A 9,785-nucleotide genomic window follows, 5' to 3' on the forward strand; every position below is an offset into this window, starting at 1 on the left:
GGGGGGGGGGTCTGGGTAGTCGATTACAGTGATCTCAGTGCGTAACTGGTCCTTATTTCTTCGATCCCGAAAAGATAAACGGCAAAGTCGACCTCTGCGGAATTTGAACTCAGAACGTAAAGAAGGACGAAATGCCGCTAAGCATTTCGTCCGGTGTGCTAACCATTCTGCCACCTGGCCGCCTTGTCCAACTCGCTAGTGCCAAGATAAAATGGTCGTTGGTGTTTGACCGGAGGTTGACCCGTCATCGAGTAGGCCTGTCAAGTCATGATTATCTCGTCTTTATCCACCATAGTCAATCTCGGATTTCATAATCTTATATATATTTATTTCAAGGCGGCGTAATGTGATTCTCCCTCGGTGCGTCATGGCACACTAGGTCACGCGATCTCGTTATTTGCGTCACGAAAATTATAAATTTGTATTTTTAAAATGTGACAAAACCAACTCAAATTCAAAATTTAGTCCTCCTTAATTATTTATTGAATAAAGAAATAGTAATTTTCTGTAATTTAATTAATATTGTATTTTGGGATTAACATATATAAATACTTTTTCAATACATTTTTTAGGCATAAAGTACTCCAGAATACCCTGTATTTATCTCTCGTTTATCATGGAAGAAAAGTTTGTGAAACATTTCTGGAGGATGCGTTTGATAGGATACGCAGCTGCTATTTCTAGCAGGTCGAGTGACCGCGCAAAGGCACCTTGGCTTGGCAAACTCGAGGGGAGGATATGTTAGTTTCAATTTGATTGCTATGGTAACAGTGAATGACATTTACCAAAGTGGAGAAAGATAGAGAGAGAGGAGGAACGAGAGAGAGGTTGGGAAAAAGGCAGAGAAATGGTGGTGGAAGGGGTGCAGTTCCAATAAAGGAGAGAAACACCTCCTCTGTTGTCACGACTCGATTCACAGTTATCTCCCTTCCTACAGGAAGCCTAAACAACCCAAAATGGAGGAAGATGTGTCCCAGTGGTGAGTAATATTTTATATTTCTTCCGTATAACCACTTAGAACCAGAATTCTTGCCATTTCGAGCCTTCTTTCACTACTTCTACTCTACCCTGGTCGCTCACCCTCTATTTAAGCCCCCATATTGCCTATAACGACCACGTCAGCTGTTCCGAACCGTTTCCTCTCTCAAAGACACATCACATGTTTCTCTCGGATTTCTACCGTAATTAAGTCATGTTTAATTCCATAATAGACACCTTGCAGACCATCATTACCCTCAGAATTATCCTTCAGGAGAAGGAAATGTATTTCTTTTCTTAAGATAATATATTAATCTATTTCTTCTCTTTATTTCTTTTATACATTTTAAACTTCTTTGACATTTTCCACCGTTCCCCCCCTCTCAATGTTTCTTTCTCTTTCCTTTTTTTCTCTCGGAGACACTAATATATGTATGTGTATATACATGTATAATGCTGGGAATTACCTATCTTAAGGTGTTTTAACCCCTCTTTTACCAAGCATCTGTATGTCACCATCGACAATAAGTATATAAAAAAAACAACATTCTGACTAATTCTACGATCTAATGTCATTGAACGGGTATAAATATCGATACATGAAATCCAATGATTAGTCACAGACTTGAAATCATTTATGACATAACATTATTGTTGTCCCATGTCATTCGTTGATGTTACTTTTTAATATAAGTATTACGTTGTTATCAGCTCTGAAACTGAGTCAGATCTACTCCAAATAGCTACAACTGGATTTCCCGGGCGGCTTCTTTTCCTTCCTACCACTTAATGAATTGAAAGCTTCAGTCATACGTAAACTGCAAAATTCCCCACACCCAACCCGAAATTTAAATGAACACTCCATAAAGCGTGACGAATGTAGGAACTGTTGTGAGTTAAGCCTGTAGTCGTAGTTTTGTGTAACTCCACACCGGTTATCAACCACTTGCGTGTTGAGTGAATGTAAACTAGGCTTCGTTGGTTGCACACTTTAACAATGAACGTTTCTGAATATAATGTACTTTATTGTAGTATAGTTTTGTCACGATCTTTCGTCGTTTGGTGATAAGACAGCGAAGAAGGCCCCACGATATCTTTCGACTACTAGAAAAAAACAAAACAAAAAAGGAAAAAGCTAAATATTTCTCAAATTCCACCCTATTTAACATTTGACAGTATTGTCGTGTCTGCAATGTTTTCGGTCATAAGTTTTCTCGAACGGGGTAGACGTGTAACCGTTTAACTTCTTATTACAAAAGTGATGTTCCTGAAAGAGAGAGAGCACCATGAATGTTACAGCATCCCTTCTGCCCCCTCCCCCCATCTTATAATTTTGTTGTTTTGTGAATGTCTTAAACGAAAAATAACTCACATTCGCACTAAATTGACGTCTATGTTTAAAAGTTTAAATGTTCACAAGCTGACATTTCATTTTCTCAAACTCCGTCTCCTCCCTTGTATAAACACTTCTTTATTATTTTTGTAATAATTAAGTCTTTAATTAAAGAAAAACCTGCTGGAGATGGATTTTAAAAAACTCATAACTTAATATTTGGCAATTAATCTTGTAAAAAAAACTACTTAAAATGATGACTTTATATTTCTTCATCTTTAAATTGTTTTCATTTAATTTTCTCTCTATTTTTAACTAAATAGAAAATAAATCTCTGTTGGAGTTAGTAGTTGAATCCCTAGTCTTCCCTGGTTGAGTAGACCTTAGATCAAAAGCGTTCCAGCCATGACCACCCTGTATTTTTGTTTATCAGAGACTACATTATTCTATGAGTCCCTTTTTGTAAAGACATTTGAGTGTATTTGAGCTGATTTTGTTGCTATCTATAAACTCTCTTTCACCTGGAGAGTTCATGTATCTGGTGTGTATATAAATTGTTATATTTGACAGTGTTATTCTACACCCTCTGAGGTATATGTTCAGCCTTTATTTACACAGAGAAATATTCCTTTTATTGTAATCCTCTGCATTATTTAATGCTGACCTTTTGGGTTTTTTCTCAAAGAAAACAGAATTCTCTTTTTGGTCCCAGATATTTCCAGAATTATTTTTTCAAAAATTGTTCTGGTTTAGCAAATGTTCACAACTGCAGTCCTGTTTAACCCATTTCAGCTTGTGAAAACTCACTTTAGACTGACTACAATGAAATACAGGGATTGATTCTGTCTGGAAGTGACACTCATTAAAAAAAAAAAAAAAAAAAAAATTCCTGGTATATAAAATGTTAGTGGTGATATTTTAGAAGCGTTTGTTAGATCAGCATTTCTCACAGACGGTGGGGGAAAGCAGGAATAGACAAATTGCCGTACTTAACGAAATTAAGATGGTTTTAAACTTTATAAATATACCGAATATCATGGAGGAGATGAAGCATTAATGAGAAACAAACTCTAATTTGGCATTAATAGAGGGGGTGGGGTAAGATGGGTTTGTGTGTGTGTGTCTGTGTTTGTCCCCCCCCCCCCGCCATCGCTTGACAACTGATGTTGGTGTGTTTACATCCCTGTCACTTAGCAGTCCGACAAAACAAGGCCGATAGAATAAGTCCTGGGGTTGATTTGTTTGACTAAAGTTAGTGCTCCAGCATGGCCGCAGTCAAATAACAGAAACAAGTGAAAGAATAAAAGAAAATGTGTGTGTGTGTGTGTGTGCACATGCATGTATGTATTACATTATTCATGCACACATGCATGTATATACAATGAAAGTTTAACACAAAGAGAGTGGCCAGCCTTCTGCTATGCAAGTATGTGTGTATGTAGATGCCATTTTGTGCTGCCATCTCAATTGTTCAGCTCCTCAACAAGTGTGTTGTGTATTTGGATATTTCATTTAATTATTTGCCACTCAGTTCTCTCTGTTTGCAACTGTAATAGGACCTGTAGGCATGCTACTTGCTGTGGACTGTTATTTAATACATGGGAATATTTGTCTTTGCCATTATCATCATCATTGTTTAACTTCCGCCTTCCATGCTGGCATGGGTGGGAAAGTTTCACAAGAGCCGGCCAGGCAGAAGCCTGAGCCAGACTTCTGTGACTATTTTGGCAGGATTTTTACAGCTGGATGCCCTTCCTAACGCCAACCACTCAGCAGAGTGGACTCAGTGCTTTTTATGTGTTACAGGCGAGGTCAGTTTTGGCAAGGTTTTTACAGCTGGATGCTCTTCCAAACACCAACCACTTTACAGTGTGGACTGGGTGCTTTTAATTGGTACCTGTACTGATAGGGTCACCAAGTACTTGCTGGACAAAAGAAAAAAAAAACTTTCAAGAGAGGAGGGGGCATTGGAGGAGGTGATCTTGTGTTGGATGATGAAAAGTTATAGTGAGAGAGAGAGACCGAAACAGGTGTCTTGCTGTAGAGGAAGTACAAGGTTACCTGGCTGGAGAGAGAGAGAGAGAGAAAGAGATCAGGAATGAAGACCGAAACAGGTGCACTACCACAAAGGAAATACATGGTTACGCAACCTGAAGAAAGTGCAGGAGAAGGTGAGAGAGAGAGAGTGGGTATCAGCTAAAATGTGCTTCAGTTCAACGTTCAGCAAAGGTGTTTTGAAAAGCTTCAATAAAAACATAATATTTTGGTCGATTGGTGTGTGGGGTGGAGAGTGTTGCCTAGAGCTTGTTTAGACTTTCATTGACTTTGTTGGTCAGCGAGTATGGTTTTTGTGTTGGTGTTGTGAGGTTGTGGGCAGAACAGTGTTGTGGAGGGAAACAGTTTTGCCAAGAAAGGGTCAGGAAGTTGCAGAGCAAGGCGGTAGTTAAGATGTAGAGGTGGTGCCATTCAGATTCAGATTAGCAGAGGAAAAGTGAAAGATCTCAGTAGGAGCAGAGAGCGAACCCAGTCCTATATTGGTTTCACATTTTGGCACAAGGCCAGCAGTTTGGGGGTAGGGTCAAATTACATTGACCAGAGTGTTCAACTGCTACTTATTTTATTGACCCTAAAAAGATGAAAGCAGTCGACCATGGCGGAATTTGAAGGCGGACAAAAACACACAATCCAATATTGGATCAGTGTGTGAAGGACAACTTTTTCCTGTGTGTTGGGTGGCATTGGCACCCTTAATGGAGAATTAGTTGTGATTTCAAATCATGCAGCAGCTGTTGTTAGCGTTAGTGTGGGTGGCCACATCTGGCTATAAGGAACTAGTCGGTCACCTCGTTTTCATGTCCAGCTGTGCCCCTCTGCCTACCTCCTGCCATACTTTCATATCTCATTAACTAGGCTGAGTGATGGTTGTTATTACATCTTAGTCTCTAAATTTAGTCTTTTCATTCATCATCACCTACAACAGACACATGTGCATAAACATCATCATCATCATAGCAGCAGTACTTGTTTTCTAAATTTAATGTGAGTGTTGTACAGTGTCTCACTTCAGCTTTCTAATCCCTCCATCCTGTCCCACCACACCTCAACCGTTTCTCTCTCAAGTCCAATACTTTGTCATTTCACCTCTCATCTCTGACCTTTCTTGCTGTGTTTCTTGCCATCTAAACACTCAACGATGTCAATGTTTCTTTACGCCAAACACATCCTCTGTCCAGCAATCATTGCTAAAGATGTTTCCTAAAACAACATCTCCAAAAACTGCACCAGTCACTCTCAAATGATTTCCATCGTTGCCCTGACGTGATGTCATTTAAACCCTCATTAATTCAACCACTAAACTGTTATTGTAGTTCACAGCTTTCCTGTCGTTGCCCTATTCTCTTATTTTGGTGTCACTATTATAATTTCTAGTCTTGTTGCTGTGTGCTATTGAACTAAACTGATATTGCTGTCATTGTTAAAATGCCAGCCAAACTTAGCCTTCCCTCCGTGTCACCCACATCCAAATTAGTAACTGTACGCACCACTAATTGTTAGTTTCTATTAACAGCAATAATAAAGAGGAAATTTAGTCTATCGACATTGTAAACCAGTCTGCTTCAGTTACAATTTCTGCCTTGGACTAACTCCACTGTTTTTTGATGAAAAGGAATTTATTTCATTTTGCCCGACACAAGTGTGACTCGCATTTCGTATTAATGGGAGTAACTTATGTTTCGTATTAACTGCCTCAGACGTGGTTCAATTTGACCGGCATCACTATTGTTTATCAGCCTTATTTTAGCTAATCATGTGGCCACTTGACAATTCCTTCTCAGAATTTCAGGAATTTATCTTCCTCTCTGTAAGTATTTCAGTTATCACCAGTTATCATTATGTCTGGTTTTGTTCCTTGTCTGTATCGGAACGGTCAGGAATGATCAGTCCAGCTTAACCTCGCATCTAAATCAACCATTTCCTCCATGTCTTGTCCCCTTTGCTTTGTCCCCCCCCCCAGTATCAACTTGTTTCCTAAATTCACACACATGCATCTCTCTCTCTCTCTCTCCTCATATATATATATAAAACAATTTCTTTATTGCTAAACATCGAGGGGACAAACACGGAAAGAATGAAAAGCAAAGTCGACCTTGACAGAATTTGAACTCAGAACGTAACGGCAGACAAAATACCAGAAGGCATTTTGCCCAGCTTGCTAATGATTCTGCTAGCTTGCTGCCCTATATATATGTGTGTGTGTGTATATATATATATATATATATATATATATATATATCTCACAGTTACATAGGTGTGGGTGTGTGGTAAGAAGCTTGCTTCCCAACCACATGTTTCTGTGTTCAGTTCCACTGCGTGGCATCTTGGGCAAGTGTCTTCTATTATAGCGTCAGGCCATCAAAAGACTTGTGAGTGGGTTTAATAGATGAAACTGAAAGAAGCCTGTCGTGTGTGTGTGTATACAGGTTGGCCCAAAAGTAGGTTTACAGTTATTCAACTATCTCTTTTGCACCTTATGTCCCAGGTGTTAGAAACTTCTCTATTCAGTCAGTCAGATCATATCAAAATGTTTGATTCAGAGCAGAGTGCAATGACTTTAGCCTGGTCCGAGTTAATGCCCACACACCATATCAGTCAGCCAACTCTCATCATCATCACCACCACCATCGCAGTGTTGTTTAGTTCCTGCAGCCATTTCTTTGACACGATTCTGATGCTTTAACCAAGTTCCTTTTAAAGCAAACAAAATGTCTCTCTCTTCCTGCAGGCAGTTTGCTCAACAATTGAATGAAATTTTTTGATAGGAAATCTCGAAAGATAAAGTAAATCTCCGGCAAAGCACAGTTGTAAATTCTGTTTGTGGTTGTGGGTAAAGATATATCATCACCAGAGATAAGGATTACCAGCAAATAACGAATCAAAACTCGTGAGATAGTGAATAGTGGAGGGCAGAATAAATATTGTATTATCACTTTCTTTCGTTGTGAACAGGGCAAGGTTCTTCATTTGATTGTGTAATGTCGGTTGACAAAGTTCTGTCTGTGATATCCACAAATATCCTGCATCTCAGGATTAGAAAAAATCTTGCTTGTAAATGTAAGCGTTGATTATGTCAGGAGATTATGCCAAAATAAGAGTATTTGCTACTCGTAATGCCTACCGCCAAAAACTTAGGAGTCAATCAGACAGTTTTTATTGGTATGTACCCTCTCTGTCTCTCTTTGTAAACTCAATAATTCTTACCTATACCCTCTTATCTTCTTATCAGCATGTACTCTTTGTGAACTTGGTAATTCTTATAAATGTCTTTGTTTTATTTTCTAAATATTCTACCATTTGGCCTCTTGGCAGTTTTATTCCTTCAACATTTACGACAGAAAACCAAACAAAACAAAACAATTGTGGGTGTTGATTCGTTGTGTATCTTTCACAGCTAATAATGTTTTGGTTGTTGTTGTTGTTGTTTAACACCAGGTCAGTTCTAACAGAGCAGATAGACTTTGAGAAAGATTTGCTGCTATTTCCAGCAAGTTGAAAGATCATCTCTAGAGACTTCTTCATGTATTTATTATGTTAATTAAGTAAGCTTTGTTAATTAACTTGTTTTCTTAATTATCCTGTACTAATTTTTTAAAGCTTACCACTAATGGTCTCTCTCAGCAAACTTCCTTACATCAATGAGTTAGGAAGAAAAAACATAAAAATGACCATCCCCAAATAAAACCTTGTTTATTTAGACATTTTGCTATCTTCTAGAATATTCCTTTTGATATTAGTTTTTGTCTCATTAAAACAACTGGGACTCGTTTGCGATCAGCTGTGTACTGTCATAGCCTTGAACCTTCTTTTTCTTTGTACCTGCGATCGACAGCAGCAGCAGTCATTGATAAAGCAATTTAATTAAATGCCAATCTCGGTTGTAAAATGTTTTTTAGAGACTGACTTATTCCATCGTTTATTTACCATTTGTTGATGTTCTTCCATATCAAGGCAGTTGATAACCTCCTATAGGTCGCTACATCATTTTGTACTCCTGTATGTGTGGAGGTGGCGGGGGGGGGCACGACAGTGGGTAACCGGTACTTATTTTATTGACCTTGAAAGGGTGAAACACAAACTTAACCTCGGTGGAATTTGAACTCAGACCATAAAGACAGACAAAATGGCACAAATCATTTTGTCCCATGCGCCTATAATGGTGGCTGCACGGTTAAGAAGTTTGCCTTGTGGTGATGAGACCCTACACTTGATCCCACTACCTGTCATCTTGGGCAAGTGTCTTTCACTACAGATTGAGGTCAACTCATCCCTTATGAGTGAAACCAGAGTGATGGAAACTGTGTGGAATCTTGCTGGGTAGAATGTCTCTGTAATTCAACTGTCACATATTGTATCATGCTGATTCTGTTTGAGAATTACATTGAAGGTATTCATGCTGATGGAATACTCAACCATCTATATTATATGATAATTCACTGGTTACTCCAGTTGATTTGAACAACAGATCACTCATGTGTCATGACTGACAGATGTTATACCTTCATCATATTGGTGTTACAGTATTTCTCTCTTTAAAAACCAATTTCGGAAGTCTGCCACTTGGAAGTCCTTCCAATATATTTTGGCAAAGTTTCAATGTTTCTTCACTTTTGACATCTACCATTACAGATTAGTAATTACTTACATGTGTGTAGTCTACTGAAGTACATTATTAGTAGGTACCAATATTTGTATCTCTCATACCTTAGTATATATCACTATTCTCTCTTTTCCTCTCTCTCTCTCCCTCTCCTAAATCTCCTTCATAACAAACCCCTGCTTTATCTGGATTTATTTTACTCTCCAAACCTTTCTCATTTTCTTCATTATTGAGACTGACACACCTCTGTACCCCTTCATCTCTGCTTCACCCCTTCTATTAGAATTTATTCTCTATTTTTTTTTTTTTTTGCTCCAATGACCCCTTCCTATTAACCAAAACCCTCCTCACCTTGTTACCCCTGCCCGCCCTCGTCTCTTTACTCCCTGCCAGAACAATAATTCTGAAAAACTTTTTCTTTCACTCTGTATGTTGGTATTTGGGTAGGTTTGTCTCGCATATACACACACACACACACACTTGCATATGTGCACATGCATGCACACAGACTCGCACACACACATACATGCATAGTTTCTTCTCTCTCTCTATATATAAGTATATACATACATACATACACCCACCCACTTCACTCTCCCTCCTACTCACACCCTTTCCATTTGGCTACCTCCTCCCTACTTAATGGCTATATTTCCGGTATGATCTCATATCCTTTAGAAACACACATGCTCTCCAAAGCTCAAAGATCAGTTCTAAAACGTTCATACTCTTCTCCTCTTGACACCACAACAATTGTTGGAAATCGGATGAAATAACAACTGGTCACTCAAACCCTTTCACCCACCACTTCATAGCCTG

General features: G+C 38.7%; 1 protein-coding gene across 4 annotated transcripts in view; it reads left to right on the forward strand.

Moving 5' to 3' along the window:
• The first annotated feature begins 880 nt into the window (after nt 1–880).
• The window catches only part of LOC106880266 (run domain Beclin-1-interacting and cysteine-rich domain-containing protein), a 47,987-nt gene continuing 39,082 nt past the window's right edge, over nt 881–9,785 (forward strand). For 2 of the 4 annotated variants that reach the window (XM_014930134.2, XM_014930133.2), the window contains exon 1: nt 7,320–7,525. In XM_014930134.2, coding sequence (XP_014785620.1) covers nt 7,437–7,525 — 89 coding nt within the window. In that variant the 5' untranslated portion in view covers nt 7,320–7,436. Of the gene's footprint in view, nt 980–5,915; nt 6,174–7,319; nt 7,526–9,785 lie in introns of those variants that run through there. The other 2 variants (XM_014930135.2, XM_014930136.2) reach the window with 2 other exon arrangements.

The sequence above is a fragment of the Octopus bimaculoides genome, chromosome 19 (genome assembly GCF_001194135.2).
Source record: "Octopus bimaculoides isolate UCB-OBI-ISO-001 chromosome 19, ASM119413v2, whole genome shotgun sequence".
In the NCBI taxonomy this organism is placed as follows: Eukaryota; Metazoa; Mollusca; class Cephalopoda; order Octopoda; family Octopodidae; genus Octopus; species Octopus bimaculoides.